The sequence below is a fragment of the Aspergillus tanneri genome, assembly GCF_003426965.1.
Source record: "Aspergillus tanneri strain NIH1004 chromosome Unknown AapTan_4_pilon_pilon_pilon, whole genome shotgun sequence".
Classification (NCBI taxonomy): Eukaryota; Fungi; Ascomycota; class Eurotiomycetes; order Eurotiales; family Aspergillaceae; genus Aspergillus; species Aspergillus tanneri.
In genome coordinates, this window is record NW_022984631.1 from 1,713,475 (window position 1) to 1,731,228 (window position 17,754).

Here is a 17,754-nt window from a genome sequence, read left to right on the forward strand (position 1 = left end):
ATGCGCACAACACACGCGAATCACGTAGCCAATATTGAACAACGGGAACGTTCAGCTTTGGATTTGGGAAGACTCCAGATACAGGGTGATACAGAGGCTTTTCCTGAATAGCTCAATGTCGGATGAACCCCAAGTTTCTAAACTAGTGCCTCAACAAGTTAAAGTGCCAGAGGATCATGATGCCCTAGCAGAAGAGTCTGGTACTAGATAAACCAGAGGAAATTGACAACAACAGCTGGGGCTGGTGAGTACCCTCTAGAAAAGAGAAAACAAAAAAATGAGATGCAAATATTAGGGAGAGGGGATTGAAATGTAGCCGTAAATGGCCTCAGTTGCGGTCATTTTCAGCGCCGATTTCTCAGGCCCTCAAATTCTATTTGTAAAATAATAGCTTCTCTAAAGAAATAATAAAGATGCACGCTCCACCATAAATGCTTGATAAAGGCCAACTGTGTATCTAATGCATAAAGATGGCCACATAGCTGCCCATGCGCCTGCGCTATGCCTTAACAAAATCAGATAAGCCCCTAGGCGCCAAAAACTTCCAATAAGATCCCATTTCCCTTCGTGTAGCGTAGCAGTATTGTCGGTTACGGAGTTTCTTGTCTTAATCTTCTTCGCTGCCGGTATCCTGATCATCGACGTTCAGATCCTCGTCCGAGTCACTTCCACCGAAGACGTCATCGTCAGCATCACTCTCCGCCCAGAAGTCCGAGTCATCCTTTTCAACAGGCTTCGCTGCAGTGGACTGGTGAGTTGGCATGACGAAATCCTCGGGAATGTCACTCTTCGACGCCTCCACGTTGCTTCGGACGATGGATTTGTATTTCTCGGGTTCCTTTCGCAGCATCACTCCGGCGTCGACGTTCGCGGGCGAGGATACTTCGGCATCGTCCAGCAGCGAGAGAATGGAAATGAGAACGGATTCAACTCGTTGAGCGGGGGACCATCTCTCCGAGGCTAGTTCGCCGGACATCTCGTCTTCGCCTGGGGCATGAAGGATGGAGATGCAAAGTCTGCCATCTTCGTAGATATTTGGGTGGTAAAGGGGGCGTAGGAAACGGAACTCTATAGAACCAAGCATTACATGGTTAGTCATAGTTACTTTTAATATGTTTCTCGCCGATCCCGGGTATTCTGGATTCTCGCTCGCATTTGAAAAAGGAAAGACTTACCAGGCGGTGAATATGGGTAGTTCTTTGGGAATTCCATGGAAGCCTTGAAATAGCCTCCATAGTATAAGGAGTCTGGATTAAGCACGATCAATCCGATAGTCCACTTGAAGATATCCTCCTCGTTCAACTGGAGACGGGAATCGGTTAGTTCGAAGCCCCCTCTTTTTCCTTTTTAAAGAAAGAAAGAAAAGTTTTCGAAATAGTATAAGAACACTGAAAGCAACACACCTCAATATTCATCCATGGTTCTTTTGCCAGAGTCTTGTACTCGTTCATCAAAATCCGTTCTGCCATGATAAGAGAAGCTGAGGGTCAGGGGTCGCGGGGGTCACTTGTATGCGCGGCTGAGGGAAGAGAGAATTCCAAGAATGGATGAAGTATTTGAGGGAGATTGAAGATGTAGTGTGGTATAGAGATACGGTGGTGGATGTCAACAGTTGCTCTGTCTGACCATTTGGAGGTTGGCGCTTGAGGCCATTCAACCTGTTGGTGTCCCGTGGCAATCGTGGCGGAAGGTTCCGGGTGGCGCTAAGAACAATCCCCTGAGAATTTTTTTTTAATTTTTTTGCTCTTCCTCCCCACTCTGTCTGGTGATATAGATTGTCACGTTACTTGTCTGCATCTGCATAGATGGAATATCATTCCTCTGCTCTCCAAGACATAGGGAAGCATCAATGTAGATCGACACCTACTTATTTCAGATGCGACCGAGTATGTATCATCATGGGCGGTCGGCTGGTGGAGAGACGATGCTATGATAAGACATTTGGAGTGGGGACTATAAATTTGCTCTCCAGTCTCGAGTATCAATTCGAGGTAGATTCGTACTCGCTTCTACCTACTACAGGCCTATGGAGTCGGTGACCATTTTCTTATCTTGGAGGAAGCTAGAAGAATAATCGCCCGGAAGGGTTGAGTCAGAACTAAGAAGGTTACATCTGAGAGAAGGAAAATATTGTCAACTGACCTCACTCTGCAGGCATTGAGTCAGACTGCGCTAGCCATTCCTTCATTTGTATTCCCAGCCACATATCATTATTGAGCAATAAGCAATAAAAAAAATAGCTGGCTCTTGGCATGTCGGGGTCTCAAACAGGGGAAGCCTGCAAGGAGCACGGACGGCTCGGAAGTGGTCCCTGGAGTTTGATACGAGCTGGGCCAGTTTGTGAGGTACCTACCATGCTTTGCTTCTTGCTGTTACTTAGTTGACATTTACCAGATAATAACTAACCACTTTGTACTAGTCTTACTATATGTTGGTGGCCTTGTTGTTGCTGATTCCTTACGTACATTAGGCAGAGAATGATACAATCGTGATACATACCGGTTCCCATCCGTCGTACTTCGTATAAACGAATTAAAAATCTGCTGCAGCCATCTGATAATTCCTCGCATTCCAGCCCAGCTATACCCCGTACAGCAACTCTGCTCTTCGCACCACCAATGGGGCCCATTTCCCACCTTGATTGTACTCTGTAAGATATGAGTACTCCGGAGTACAGTATACCCACGATGTACAGAGTAGAGACTTCGCAAAAGGTTCGGTTTCGGAATCGGAGCAATGGAGGGAACGCGACCGGGCCAATGACTCTCGAGGAATTTTGGCCGTGGGTCTGGATCTTCTCTTACTCACCAGGCGGTAACTCAGTGCATAGTGTTAGTAACTACTAGAACTGCTGCATTCCCTGCTTCCGCCTTCACTTCGTCATAATCTCTCCCTCCGATTCCAACATTATTCTGCCCCCTCTCCAGATCTTGCTTGGTATTATTTTATTATAGGTGTGATTGCGCATCCCTTTATAGTATTGTACGTTGGTTTAATATTCTTTGGTGTCTTTCTCGTCATCCTTCCGCCTAGCTTTTCATTCTTTTTCGTTCTTGTCTTCCGCCCTTGACTTTTTTTTTTTTTTTTAAATTTTAATCCACTGTCGAAAGTCGTGCAATGTCAGGCCTGTCCGGCGTCTCAATGTTACCAGTTTGCCAGTAACATAGGCCGAATACTTAGCTGTTCACCCTCCATTTCCATATTAGTCTTCTGGTTTCGCGGAAAACGAATGATTCTCAAATTGACTCATCCCTATCCGTTTATCAGAAATGATACCGGAGTGTCATGGCCCCCTTTGGGCTGTTGACGATCTTTCTCGTTGCTTCCAGCGAAAGTGTGTACTTCCCTATCCGCATCCATTCTCTTTTCCTTGCTTCCAATGCGACCTTGGTGTCGGTTAGTTACTTACCCACCGCGTCTGAAATCTAGTTACCTGCAAGTAATCTTTCCACTTATAGCATGTGGTCTCTCGCTACTATTGATCGTCCTTCGCTTTGTATATCGTTATCTCGTTGCCCAGAAGGGCGTTTCCTACAACATTCTACATGATCATGCCACCGCAAATGATGCCCGCGTTGTCGGAGTGGTCGAAGAGGAGCAGGCGGAGGAGATCGACCCAGTGCTATCCAAGGCGGCCCAGGCCGACCTATTCCAGTTGGACGTCGACCGCCCTCGAGGTCAAATCGCTGTTATTGCATTAGAGCTTGCTGCGTTAGTGGGAGAGGTGGCTATCTTCGTTGCTATTCTGTTGACGAATGGCTGGGGTGATCGTGGTAAACTGCCTGCGGTGGCGAAGTTAATCTCTTGGGGCTACATATTATTCCTGGTACTGGTTCGATTGCTTCTTTCGACCCTTGGGCTGCATGCGTTTCCCAGACTCTGGGATCACACGGCGGCTTTGTATGGGCTGCAATGGCTCTTTACCGTGTTCGTCTTCCGGTCTGCGGTCATTCACCCGATTTCTAGGCGTGCAATGAGCTTCAGCGCCGTCGAGTTTTCGTTGTCCACTTTACTGCTTCTTATCGCCATGACCACTCGTAGAGGGAACAAGGCGGTTTTGATTCCTCATGAAGATGGGCTTGAGCCGGCAAGACACCCAACGGCGAGCCTGCTATCTCTTTTCACTTTCTCCTGGCTTGACCCACTCGTCTTCAAAGGCTGCAGACAAACCCTTGAGCTCGAAGATGTCTGGAATTTAACCAAGTCCCAGAAGGCCGCCACAGTGCTAGAGGACTTTCACCGCAAACAGTACAAAGGCTCTTTGACCTGGAAGCTCTTGCGCTACTTCACCGGCACCCTCCTAATGCAAGGCGCATGGACTGCCTTTTCAAGTTTTTTCACATACCTACCCACGATTCTTCTCAGGTCAATTCTACAGTATGTTGAGAACCCGAGGTCAACCACGGCGAATGCTGCCTGGCTGTACGCCATATTGTTATTTTGTTCCGGAGCGATTCAGGGAATAGCCGATGGGCAGGCGCTCTTTATCGGGCGCAAGTTGGGCGTGAAACTTCGTGCTATCATTATTGGCGAGATTTATGCCAAAGCTCTTAGACGAAAAGCTGGCGCGTCGGTTGAATCGACGCAAAAGAAAGCAGACGATTCTTTTACGGATAACAAAAAGAAAGGCATCTTTTCTTTCGGCCGTAAGAAGAAGGCCACCACGGACCCGGAGACGAGCCGGGGAGATAAAAGGTCAGAAGCAGAGGATGAGACTCATCTGGCGAACGTCGGTACAATCATCAACCTGATGGCGATTGATTCATTCAAAGTCAGCGAGGTCGGCGCCTACCTCCACTTCCTATGGGCTAGCGTGCCAGTGCAGATTATTATTGCTGTCACACTCTTATATAGACTGCTTGGGTTCAGCTCATTTGCTGGCATTATCATCATGGTCCTAATGATGCCCGTAAACATCTTTATTGCGAGGCAATTTACAAAGTTGCAAAACCGGATCCTAAAGGGGACTGATGCTCGCATCCACGCTACAAACGAGATCCTACAAAACATACGCATTATAAAATATTTCGCGTGGGAACAGCGGTTTCAGGATATTGTGAACGAAAAACGAAGAGCGGAACTTAAGGCCTTGCGCTTCCGTTACATCCTCTGGTCTGTGGCAGCAACTGTCTGGTATGGGACACCAATCCTTATCACCTTCGCCTCGTTTTTCCTGTACACTGTTGTTGAGAAGAAGGACTTGACGCCTTCAGTGGCATTCCCCGCCTTGTCCCTGTTCACGCTGCTCCGTGTTCCCCTTGATCAGCTTGCCGACATGCTAGCTCACGTCCAAGAGTCGAAAGTCTCTCTGGGCCGTGTGGATAAGTATTTGAACGAAGAAGAAACCGATAAATATGGTCAGTTAGAGCCTGACGAGGCGAGCGGGCTGACTCCTAGGATCGCACTTGAGAATGCCACCCTTACCTGGGGGTCTTCCAAGGGCCAGTACCAGGATGAAACGCCAGAGGAAACATCGGACGCATTCCGTTTAATCAACGTCAATGTGTCTTTCCGGATTGGGGGACTTAATATTATCGCAGGGCCAACTGGCTCGGGAAAGACTTCCCTCCTGATGGCTTTGCTTGGAGAAATGAAGCTCCTGGAAGGCCGGGTCCATTTGCCAGGTGGAACTGTCAGCAGAGCGGAACTCCCAGTGGACCCTCAGACTGGGCTTATAGAAAGTGTTGCATATTGTGCACAGGAAGCATGGCTCGTGAATGACACTGTAAAGGAAAATATTGTTTTTGCATCTCCATTTGATCAGCGGCGCTACAACGCTGTGATCAAAGCATGTGCTCTGGAACGAGATTTGGCCATCCTTGATGCTGGTGACCAGACAATGGTTGGAGAGAAAGGCATCAGTCTCTCAGGAGGGCAGAAGCAAAGAATTTCTCTCGCGCGTGCTATCTATAGCAGGGCCCGGCACATCCTGTTAGATGACTGTCTCAGTGCTGTCGACTCTCACACAGCGAAGCATATCTTTAGTGAGGCTCTCATGGGGCCTCTGATGATAAACCGCACTTGCATTCTTGTGACACACAATGTTGCTTTGACTGTGTCGCACGCGCACCATGTTGTTGTTCTTGATAATGGTAAAATTGCTGTCCAAGGCCATCCGGATGAGGTCGCAGCTTCAGGCGCCTTGGGTGACGACCTCCTTAAATCTCGACCGGCCTCTAGATCAAGTTCTCCACGCCCATCTCGCGGGCAGACTGGTCAGGAAGATCAACATGAGGAGGACTCACACAAGACCAACGGTTCTGCTGCCAACGGGTCTACTGATAAGGCCAAAGGGGAGAATGCACGTCCCACGCTAGTGGAGTCAAGGGCGGTTGGTAGTGTCCAATGGTCAACTATCAAAATGTACCTTAAGTCTATGGGCTCCAGGTATTACTGGGTCAGCGCTCTACTCATCTTCTCGCTACAGCAGTTAGGCTCCGTGTCCACCAACATTTGGATAAGACAATGGGCAAACTCTTACCGCACTGAGGATACTGTAACAGCAGATGCAGGCCAGTATGCTACGATGACGAACTTGAAGTTTCCATCATTCAATGTTGGAGGTGTCCCACGGACTTCAGCCTTAGGCACTCCTCAACTTAACATGCAGGCAACTACTAGCGCTTCTGCAGACGTGAACGTCTCATACTATCTTGGTGTTTATGCGCTTCTTGGTGTCCTTTATCTTTTGATTTCGTTAACAAGAGAGGCCGTTCTTTTCTGGGGTTCTCTACATGCGTCCTTCAAGATTCACCATCGTCTTTTAAAGGCTGTGATGCATGCAAAATTCAAATTCTTTGACTCCACGCCTCTAGGACAATTGATGAACAGGTTTTCAAAGGACGTCGAAGCAGTTGATCAGGAGGTTGCCCCTGTGGCAATTGGGATGCTCCACTGCTTAGCATCGGTTATTATGATCGTGGTTCTTATTTCTGTTATCACTCCTGGATTTTTGATTGCAGCAGTATTCATTACGCTTATCTACTTCGCCCTGGGTGCTGTTTACTTGAACTCTTCTCGCGATCTCAAGCGACTAGAATCCGTACAACGGAGTCCCTTGTATCAGCAGTTCGGTGAAACTCTTAATGGCATCGTTACTATTCGTGCATATGGCGACGGACCAAGGTTTATTGTGGACAACCATCGTCGGATTAACAACTACAATCGGCCACACATCTACCTCTGGGCTAGTAATCGGTGGCTGGCACTCCGTGTTGACATCACGGGAGCCTCGGTATCATTTTTCACCGCCGTTTTCATCATCGCCAACATTGGAAAAGTGGACGCTGGTGCTGCTGGTCTTTCATTAACATATGCAGTCACGTTCACAGAGAATGTCCTGTGGCTGGTGCGGCTCTACTCTGAAGTTCAGCAGAATATGAACTCCGTTGAGCGAGTAAACGAATATCTTGGCGTTGAGCAGGAAGCTGAGGCGGTCATTCCCGATTCAAGGCCACCGGCCAACTGGCCCAGCCATGGTGCAGTCGAGTTTTGCGGCTACACTACTCGATATAGAACTGAACTCGACCCGGTTCTGCGAAACGTCTCTTTCAACGTGCAAGCGGGTGAGAAAGTTGGCATTGTTGGACGTACCGGTGCTGGCAAAAGCTCTCTTGCTCTTGCTCTTTTCCGCGGGCTTGAAGCAGAGAAGGGACGCATATGCATTGACGGCATCGATATCAGTGCTATTGGCTTGAAAGATCTGCGAGAGTCGATCACTATTGTTCCTCAGGACCCCACACTCTTCACGGGAACGATACGGAGCAATCTTGATCCGTTTGGTATGTTCACTGATGAACAGATTTTTACCGCACTTCGGCGCGTGCACTTGATTGGCTCCAGCACCTCGGGAACTGCAACACCCATGACAGGTAGCACATATCTGGAGCCCAACTCGGCGACATCGAATGGAGTCCATGGCACCAATACGGCAGCCCAGGATAATAAGAATATCTTCCTCAATCTTGAGACTCCTGTGTCCGAATCCGGATCGAACCTGTCCCAAGGTCAAAGACAACTATTGTGTCTCGCACGTGCGCTCCTCAAGAATCCCAAGGTCTTGATGATGGATGAGGCCACGGCTTCCATCGATTATAACACGGACAACAAGATCCAAGAGACGTTGCGGGAGCTCCGGGACAACACCATTATCACGATTGCCCACCGACTGCAAACCATCATCGATTATGATAAGGTGCTGGTGCTGGATCATGGCCGCGTTATTGAGTACGACCATCCTTGGACCCTGATCAACCAGGCCGATGGCCTCTTCCGAAGCATGTGTGAGAACAGTGGCAACATGGAGGTTCTCCAGGAAGGAGCAAGGAAGGCATGGGAACAGAAGCGTCTAGTGGATGATTCATAGACCCATTATACATAATTGTATTAAATATTCTTGTAATTCCATCCCTTTGGCCAGTGTTAAGGGCAGTGGAGAACAAAAGTTTGCAGTAAATAGGTATATGAAAGGACATTGTTATAGGTATCTGCAAATTCAGTGTTTATTTTATATTTTACTTGTTGGTATGTGTCGCATTAAGGTAACCTGTGTAGAAGCTTTGTATGCAGAGGTAGGCAACGTGACGATTTGATTTTGATTACTTCAACTTGAAGGTATGATGATGAAGACCTAGATACAGGAGCTTGTGTGGGAACATGCTTCTATACTTGCGGCTCTGGTGGGCTGATTACCTAACCGGTTGTACCCAAAGAAGTCCACAATCTGTCAGGTATAATTATAATGTATGTTCATTCTAGTTTCTGCAAGTCAAGGATTAATAAAGACAGTTGATCCTGGCTAAGTGCTACATGTAGTATAGGTCATGTCCAGGTTAGGCTACATCTAAGACAACTGGACAGTTTGTTTATATCGTCTGTATTAAGCTCAACTGAATCCAGAATTAAATTTAAAACATCGGACCGTAATGTAATTTTATCTAGCCCCATTATAAGTTGAATAGTTCCTATCAGGTTTTTTTGCCCCAGAGAGCTTAAATGTCTGTACATATATATTTAACTTCATTGTTAAAGCTATAGTATACCCAATGGAGTTCCTAATATAAAATGGTAAACTGTAAAATGCGTGTGCATACAGATTATATGGGATAGTTTTATAGTTGACTCCACAATCTAAGATACTTTGAATATAAACAATTATTTATTCAAAAGATATAAATATAGATCCAGTAATAATACAAATATATAACAACACAACTTCTCCCACAGTTTATTTTCATTTTCATTTCATTTTATGTTTTAAATTTTTTTTTTTTTTTTTTTTTTTTTCCCCATGAACTGATAAAAGTACTGACAGCCGATCTACCGGCCCCACTGAGTTTAATCAACCCGAACGAAGCCGAGAGATCCGAAGAACGTCTCCACTTCGAACGAACAGGCGATCCCAGCCAATATCATTCGTCATATGGCCATCAAGTCACCCGAAGCAACGAAATGATATCATGAACCAATCCATATTCCGTCCATTTAGCACATGATATCATGTCCAGTGGCCCATTTGCATGCCGGTCTTTCCGAATCCAAAATTCATTGTTGTATCTGTTATCTGTTTTGAGGATCACTGCTCAATGACCGTCCATCCATTCAGTGATCCGGGAATGCCGCGTCAGCTTTCTCCTCCTCCGCGGAGGGGTTCAATGGATGATACGTTGTGTTGGTCAATAGAATTTATTGATCCAAGGCGCCACTGCGGTCGTCTGTCTGGGCCGTGATGCAAAAGAATGGCGGGGATAAGAATAGAGTTGATTTCATCATACCGTTACACCCACCTGCTGACTGTTCGTAATTCGGTACTATAGAGTCTACTTGGATCTGGGTCAAAGCTATAAGAGTAAGAGTGCTGGTCCGAATATTTTTGTCCTCTACTGAGTTTTCTCCCCTCCGTTAGGATCGATGTATCTCACGCTACGTTCGTTTGCCATCCATCCCTTTCCCCTGTGAGTAACGAGGCCAGTTGCGAAAAATAAACAAATAATCAAAATAAAAAGTCCAACCCGATAGAGGAGACGTATTTATTTCCCAACCATGCGCATTTTCTCAGCGTTGAGTGGTCTTCTCCTTGCTGGAGCCGCGTTTGCCCGGAACCTTTCGAACTCGAATTCGACCTGCTCGCCGCAGTCGAGCGATGTCAAAGTCGTGCAGTATGGATGGGCTCTGCAGTACCTCGCGGAGAGATACTACTCGTCTCAGCCTCTGAATCAGACCTATCTAAACAGTGCCACCAACAGTACTCGCGCCAACTACTACTCCAACTTCCAAGGTATCCTGAGACAGAACCGTCTGGGCGTTCGTGCGGTCCAGCAGCTTGGATCCAAGGTCCCCGGATACAACAATCCCCGATGCAACTTCACCTTTCCGCCCGTCAGGGATGGCGCAAGCTGGGTGAGGAACGCACTCCAGTTGGAACAGACGCTTACCGGTGCTTTTATCGGTCTGGCGGGGTATAGTCAGGCTCCTGAGGTCTCGTTCCTCGTGGCTCGTCTGGCCGCCGAGCATAGCGGATTCTCACACTATATCGCGAGTCAGCAGCGGAGTGTCGTCTACCCAGCTAATAGCACCACCTTGCTTCCTGCTTACGCTCCGGACCAGGTCCTGAAGAGTGGAAATAGGACCGGAAGGCTAGGAACGTACCTCAGAAATTGCGTCTCTGCTCCCTCGCCTCCCTGCGGGAATCTGACCATCGGTCCGCTCATCGGGTCTAACTCGACTAACTCGACTAACTCGACGTCCGATGGCTCCAACTCGTCATTGCTGGCGGGTTTCACAAGGAAGTACTTCTAAGCTTGTCAGACGGTTCAAGAAAATTGCCATGAATACCTGGTCTTATTGACTCTAATCATCTAATTATGTTCAAATGTTGATTTATATGTAATGAAGGGAAGGAATCGTCCCTGCCATGGAATGGATAATGTACAAGATTTCTGAAGGTATTCATCTATACTGGGAACAACTTCCTGGCGACATAGAACTTGCCTAGTTGGCCATGTCCGTGAGCTTACATCTAACGCGCAATCTCTTGCCGAATGAAGTAGGATGTAGACCGGGGAATGAGAGGTCGACGGTAGTGACACGTAGACTATGTAACCAGCATCAAACGGTCAAGCCACAGAAAAGTTAAATACCCACAATGTGGACGCGTCCCTCCTTCGAGGATTCCACGGGGTCGGTCGCCGTTGGCCTTTCAATTGGCTCGGAAAGATCAGCCAATGTTCTCCGTGGGATTCCGCAGTGGCGCATACAGAAGAGTGATATCCTGAAACAGCAGAGAATGACTTCTGTAATTCAATTCAAGCTGGATGTAGATTGTATGTTGTTTCGTCCATTGATTCGTGTTCATCCTGGCTGGATCAAGGCCAGATATTTTTCTAGACTTTCCCCAAGTATATTGATAAATGGCCACTGGGTGTTCTTGCGGAAGAGACGGGCCCAGAGTTTAATGACTGCAAACCCAAGGCTGGTGGGGTCCGGCCCTGGTAGAGTTTCGCCCTCTTCCAAATCCATAGAGGCATATGCTTCCTCCACGATGCATTTGGTCCAATATAAAATACGGCTTTCATTGTCTGTATGCAGTACAACGTTAGTAAATATTTTTTGGCTTTGATCTTCTAGGAGCAGCCATACCGCTCAAACTTTGGTCGCTGCCTGCCTCAGTCAGCGAGAGCAGCCATTTGCTGAGGAGCACAGCGCATTCGAGGCTCGCAATCGAGTGACGAACACTCCAAAAGAAGGCTTGGCTACGGGCGACGTGATCGATCCCAAGCCGCACAGGAATGCTTAGTGCATGCGCGGAGTATATGAGCGCAGGTGTTAATCGATAGCTTCGACCAGGTCGTGGAGATCGATGCAGGGCGGCTGCAATGCGATACGGATCACGCGTTTCAAGTTGGCGATAAGGCCCCAAATTCAGGGAGAGCCGAACATATGCCAGGCCAAGAAGCGAGCTGGAGGTAAAAGGAATCGGCCCATTCTCGTTATGGGGATCAAGGCTTGATTCAGGGGCTTGTTGCCAAACTGAGGTCCACGACCGTAGTGCTCGTCTAACGGTTAGAGTTAGCAAAGTGTTCATCCAGATCCGAGTATATATCATGCACAGGCTGCACAGTCACACACAACTAGGATGACTCACTCAAGTTTATTCAACTCCTCTGTAGGCTTTGAAATCATCTGGTCCCCCGTTGGTAAAGAGAGCTCGCTCACCAGATGAATACGTTGGAGAAGGCCATGAAGCAGAATATAATTGCCCAAAGGGGCCGGGATCGGGTCCAACAAGACTGTGGTCCGCGACTGCTGTAGGAGAAGGGCCAATGCATCCTGAAAGAACAACTGCTGCGCGCCAACTTCTTTTTGAGCCGTCTCCCAGTCCTGGGCTGTGGCTGAATTCCACTCGTTTGTCGAGCACGGCAAACGCAGATGTACTTCGCTGCTGCGCAGCACCGGGTAAATATTATACGCGATGCTGTGAACGTGGACAAAGCAGAAGGCAATGAAGCGAGTGCGTCTGATGGACTCTTCTTCAGCCCATTCATGCCAATGTAAATGGGAATGCCTTGATGCCACCCTAATATTTTCCGTCAGACCAAATTCGCGAAGACATCGCACCAGCAGATTTTGGAGACCAAAGGCCTCCTGGACCAGCTCTGCTCCTTCCCATGTAGAGTATCCCATCAAGACGAGCAAGGTTCGAATATTCTCGATCTGCTTCCACGCACTCATCCCGATAGCGTTCTCCTCAGGAGGGAGTGCTGTGGCCAGGCCAGGTTGCTGAGACGATTCACGTATGCTATCCAATGGTATTTGGATAACGGTATTGTATGCTCCTGCCGGCAGCTGATGGGACTCTCGTGAAATCCTATGGAGCGCGATCGCCTTTCCGGTATAGAAGAGTCTCCGTGCATTGCGATGCTCAAATCGATACTGTGCACCCACACTCATAAGAGCCAGAACAAACTCTGGGTCACGTTCGTTGATCCGAAAAGTTGGAACGTGAATAAAAGGAAGATGTGAGTGGAATCCGTCGAAGAACGACGTCAAATACCTCGTCAACGTATGTCGCGAAGGCAGAATGAAGTCTGGGATAAGATGTCGAAACTCCTCTAAAGAAGCGGCAAGGCGCAGCCTCTGATCTTCACTGACCTTCAGTGGCGAGGTCTTCGTAGAGATCTGAGGGGGTTCTAGGAGATAGATCAGCAGGCGTCCCACATGAGTATCCATATGCTAATTACATACCGTAATCATCGGAGACTGTTCCCAGGCTCTGGTCCCCGGGAGGAACGGACGGCAACCAGGAGCGGAATGGAGAGTCCCCGCCGGATCCTTCTCTCTGGCCACGTCGAGACGCAGTATGTTGCTCTCTAGCATTCCTACCGGGCTCGGGCACTTCCGTGGGAATGGCACTTTGAACGTGAGGAACGTCACCTAGAGCGGGGACCCATTCTGAAGGCAAACCGATCGAGTCCAGGAAATGCGTGAAATCTTGGAAGTGATTCAGTTCCTCCGGTAGGTACGGCAACGGTTGAGCTAGCTAACCATTAGCCATCGGATCTGATCATGATGACAGACTGCGAATTTACCGGGGGGATGAGCATCCCGAAAGTTTCCGGGAAGCAGGAGCTGCGCCGCCTGGAGTATATCGGCATCGTGAGTCACAGCAGGGGCCGGTGGATTTAGACCGGCACTGTTGCTACCGGTATTCAACATGCCCTGATTATGCTCCATGTATGCTCCATGCTGTGATCCGGACCACTGTTCCATCGCCGAGTGGACGGGAACAGGCATCTCGGATCGCGGGGCGGGTGGTTGCACATTGTATTGTTGCTGCGTGGTCGACAGGTCCGACGTACGACGCACTGCAGTAGCAACGGTGGTGGTAGCGGCGGAGGATGCGGCAGCGGCAGCGGCAGAGGTAGCATGTTCAAGAGCCTCTCGTTCAGGCTGGGAGTTTGGAGAGACTAGGCCATTATTCTCATGGGTGATGCGAGAGTGTCGTTTTAACAGATCCCGTCGGGTAAATGCCGCCCCACAGAAACAGATGTATGGTTTTTCCTTGGTGTCTGCACGACCGGATCAGTTAGGTTCCTGCAGGCGACAGCACAGGAGGGGGAGTAGTAGTAGAAGAAGTAGCAGAAGTCATAGTAGCACATGGGGGCTGCAGTAGACGTACGAGTGCGAACGTGTCGTTCCAGATGCTCGGTTCTCCTAAAACTCCGCCCACAATGGGAACATACTCGGGTTTTGGACCCAGCGCTGGAACGACGAGTGGCGCGGGATAATTGCGATGACTGAGACAACATCAAGTCATCTGGGAGATGGTATGACGCTTCTCGACAGATAGGGACCTCCACTGTTGGAGACAAAATGCAGGGGTAGGGAGACAAACAACGCCGGGAGGCGATTCTTTCGATTCATTCATTCGGCGTCGGTCGGCGAGAACGCTCCAACACGTGCTCCAACGCCACTACCCCACTTCTCACTTCTCCAACTCTCATCCCATTCCCATTGAACAATACCATCAAAAGGTCACATAAATAAGTATAATATGTTCTCATTCTCTTTTCCCGGTGTCGCCGTCATCACCGGTGCAGGTGGCACAGGTATGCTGCATCCCCCAGCTAAGTCCTGACCATCGAGAGTATTACTACTATCTCAACCAGGTATTGGAGCTGCAGTAGTGAGAGCCTTCGCTTCAGCAGGCTGTCAAAAGATCGCCATCACAGACCTCAATCCAACATCCTTGGACCAGACCAAGCAGTTCCTCCAAGCTGTCTACCCCAACGTCCAGTTGGTGCACCGCGTCGGGGACATTGCGGATGAAGCATTTGTCGAGTCGTTTATGGACCACGTCGTAGATGTTTTTGGTCGACTGGACTACGCAGTCAACTGCGCGGGGATTCTCGGGGAGGCTCACCGGTCAACAGACACCACCACAGAGACCTTCGACCAGATCAACGGCGTCAATTATCGGGGGTGTTGGTTATCTTCCCGGGCGGAGTTGAAGCATATGCTGCGGAACGAGCCGTTGGCCAGTCATGATCCGGAGCGTCCGCCTCAACGAGGAGCAGTGGTTAATATTGCAAGTCAGTTGGGGATTGTGGGACGGCCTCATGCTCGTACGTTGGTTATTTTACCCCCTTGTAGTCCTGTAGAATGACCATTATTAGCTGCATACTGTGGCTCCAAATCCGCGATAATCGCCTTTACTCGCTCCGATGCCATTGACTACTCGAAAGACGGGATCCGAGTGAACTGTATCTGTCCGGGAGTCATTGAGACGCCGATGACAACCTCCAGTGAGGAAGTTCGCGAGCGATTGAAACCCGCCGTGGACATTGCGCCGATGAAAAGAATGGGGAAGCCCGCTGAGGTGGCCGATACTGCACTGTTTCTATGCTCTCCGTTGGCATCTTTTGTGCAGGGACATGCCCTTGTTGTCGATGGGGGGTATATCATTAACTAGCCTCATAATCATCTATAATTCAATATCCATGTCCAGCGCTCATCCGCTGGATTCAAGTCTATTCTATCTACAGATCCGTATCCTTCCAGTTGAAATGGGTCTCCCATACATGTCCCGCCCTGAGAACCTCCGACTCCTTCCACCACCCCCCCACAATCTGCATACCAACCGGTAGTCGAATCTGCGGATCATCCGGGGACGGAGCAAACCCGACGGGGAGGGACATTGCCGGATGGCCCGTGACATTGAAAATGGCCGTATTGATAGTGAGTCCCATACTGGGCCGGATCGAGTCGATGGGAAGACCCCATTTCCCGTGCCGGGGGGCAACTACCGGTGTGGTGGGCATCACGACGAGGTCGTATTTGGTAAACAGCTCATTGTATCGGTCACGAAGTTTCCGACCCCAATTGTTAGTCTTGCTGTAGAGATCGGGGAACCGCGCGGTGAGATACATCCCGTTGATGAGCACGTTCTTAGTGGAAGGGAACGCCCGTTGGAAGCTCTCGTTTGTCCAGGGAAGTCGAGCCCGATCCATTTCGGTCATGGAGAGACCTCGTCGGCCGTGAGCATGTCCCAGAAGATTCTGAGACCCGGCGATGCGCTGCTGAATGGTCCAGATGGCCGGCCCATGGAGATGCTCGGGGAGAGATACTTCGTCAACTGTGGCTCCAAGGTCGGTGAATTTGCAAGCGGCGGCCCAGACGGTACTCTTGACGACTGGATCGACTATCTCCTGCTCGAATCCTTCGGCGAGAATCCCAATCTTGAACCCCTCTAGCCTGGTAGGTCCTGTTTGTAGAGCCTGCGCGTATGTGGTCGACCCATGCGGAGGACTTCCCAACGACCGGTCATCCATCCCATCGTAGCCACTGATCGAGTCCAGACACAAGGCCACATCCAGCACATTCCTGGCCAGAGGTCCGGTGTGATCATTGACGGCATCTCCACTGGTGATTCCGCTGTAGGGGACCAATCCATAAGTGGGTTTGAAACCGACGCCTGAAATCATTAGCCAAACAACGAATCAAAAGGTTTGGGAATAAAGGGACACAGACAGCCACAGAACGATGCAGGTACTCGAACACTCCCTCCTTGATCCCCTCCAATAGTGATATCCACCAAGCCAGCACCCACCAAAGCTGCGCCACCCGAAGTGCTCCCTCCCGCCGAATATCCCGAAGCAAAGGGATTTTCCACCGTCCCCTGAGCACTGGTGAACGAAGACGTGGAATGGCAAAAGTTCTCACAAGTGGAGGTCCCCAAAATATCGGCCCCGGCATCCAACACTCGAGTCACGACGGTTGCGTCCGACACGGGCGTCCATGACGGAATCACGTCGCTTCCTAGAAGCTGAGGCACGCCTGCAACTGCTATGCAGTCCTTCAGACTGATAGTCTTGCCGGCCAAGATGCCTCCATCTGGATTACCCTGGATCAGAAACCGATGGGCCCAGGCCTGACCCAAGACTTGCTCGTCGGGCGTCGGGCGTCGTATATTCTGCCGGGGGTATCGATTGAGATCAGGCACGGGTTGGTAATCTGGTAGACGAGAGACGGTTTCAGCGCAATCATGAAGTGCTGCTAGGAGTGTTTGGAAGTCATCTTCTTCGTCTGGTTCTACGGATACGCCGATGCTTTGGAGAAGTTGTTGGACCTCGCCTTTTTTGACTGGGTTACTTCTATTTATTGTTTTTCAGTTTCGATTGTCGACTTGTAAGAAGATATTTCCTGAGGCAGTACATATGGTTCGAACGAATAAACTCACTGGGAAATCGAAGTAAATAGAACCGACATGGCGAACCTTCTCCAGACACGTTGACCGCTGTTCAGCCACTCTCATCTAAAAAATAAATAAATAAATAAAGTACTCGTCCTCCTCTCGTATTCCTCTATTAACTTCCTTGCAACTAAACAAAGTATTATATTCGCTCCGCCTCCATTGTTCCAGCTGTTCTCCAATTGCCAAGCCACGACTCTTTCTCTCAATGTGTTGGAGTAACATCTCCAAATTGCAGACAGGATCGAATCACCAGTCAATTTAATACACTTAAGTAGCACTAATAATATGGTCTTATAATATATCAACAGAGTCAGGTCACGGAATCTCTCCATTCTGTTCCTCTTCAGGGATCGGACTCCGGCACAGTTGAACTTACTAAGCAGAATAAACCCCCCGGGTTCATTCTCTGGGAAAGTAAATCTGAATAAATTAAAATCAAATCTACTGTAGAGATATCAATCACGAATCATGGACTTCCAACATAGATTGTATCGATGTTGAAC

General features: G+C 49.0%; 6 protein-coding genes across 6 annotated transcripts; 3 read left to right on the top strand and 3 right to left on the bottom strand.

Annotated features, from left to right (window-relative positions):
* Positions 1-607: 607 nt before the first annotated feature.
* On the bottom strand, positions 608-1,469 carry ATNIH1004_005764 (putative ubiquitin conjugating enzyme (UbcC); the record flags this gene model as incomplete). The annotated part of the gene is made up of 3 exons (XM_033570410.1): positions 608-1,068; positions 1,176-1,302; positions 1,404-1,469. The coding sequence occupies 3 exons, from the start codon at positions 1,467-1,469 to the stop codon at positions 608-610; spliced, it is 654 nt and encodes a 217-aa protein (XP_033426442.1).
* A 1,816-nt stretch (positions 1,470-3,285) lies between these two features.
* Positions 3,286-8,365, top strand: ATNIH1004_005765 (putative ABC bile acid transporter; the record flags this gene model as incomplete). Its single annotated transcript, XM_033570411.1, has 2 exons — positions 3,286-3,396; positions 3,521-8,365. The coding sequence occupies 2 exons, from the start codon at positions 3,286-3,288 to the stop codon at positions 8,363-8,365; spliced, it is 4,956 nt and encodes a 1,651-aa protein (XP_033426443.1).
* A 1,676-nt stretch (positions 8,366-10,041) lies between these two features.
* ATNIH1004_005766 (uncharacterized protein) lies at positions 10,042-10,797 on the top strand (the record flags this gene model as incomplete). Its single annotated transcript, XM_033570412.1, has 1 exon — positions 10,042-10,797. The coding sequence occupies one exon, from the start codon at positions 10,042-10,044 to the stop codon at positions 10,795-10,797; it is 756 nt and encodes a 251-aa protein (XP_033426444.1).
* Positions 10,798-11,349: 552 nt separating this feature from the next.
* Positions 11,350-14,425, bottom strand: ATNIH1004_005767 (uncharacterized protein; the record flags this gene model as incomplete). Its single annotated transcript, XM_033570413.1, has 7 exons — positions 11,350-11,576; positions 11,638-12,053; positions 12,143-13,187; positions 13,243-13,533; positions 13,587-14,066; positions 14,241-14,294; positions 14,368-14,425. 7 exons carry the CDS (start codon positions 14,423-14,425, stop codon positions 11,350-11,352), a joined length of 2,571 nt encoding a protein of 856 aa, XP_033426445.1.
* A 126-nt stretch (positions 14,426-14,551) lies between these two features.
* Positions 14,552-15,469, top strand: ATNIH1004_005768 (SDR family NAD(P)-dependent oxidoreductase; the record flags this gene model as incomplete). The annotated part of the gene is made up of 3 exons (XM_033570414.1): positions 14,552-14,606; positions 14,667-15,089; positions 15,174-15,469. The coding sequence occupies 3 exons, from the start codon at positions 14,552-14,554 to the stop codon at positions 15,467-15,469; spliced, it is 774 nt and encodes a 257-aa protein (XP_033426446.1).
* A 67-nt stretch (positions 15,470-15,536) lies between these two features.
* On the bottom strand, positions 15,537-17,265 carry ATNIH1004_005769 (putative amidase; the record flags this gene model as incomplete). Its single annotated transcript, XM_033570415.1, has 3 exons — positions 15,537-16,471; positions 16,528-17,150; positions 17,237-17,265. The coding sequence occupies 3 exons, from the start codon at positions 17,263-17,265 to the stop codon at positions 15,537-15,539; spliced, it is 1,587 nt and encodes a 528-aa protein (XP_033426447.1).
* Positions 17,266-17,754: the final 489 nt, after the last annotated feature.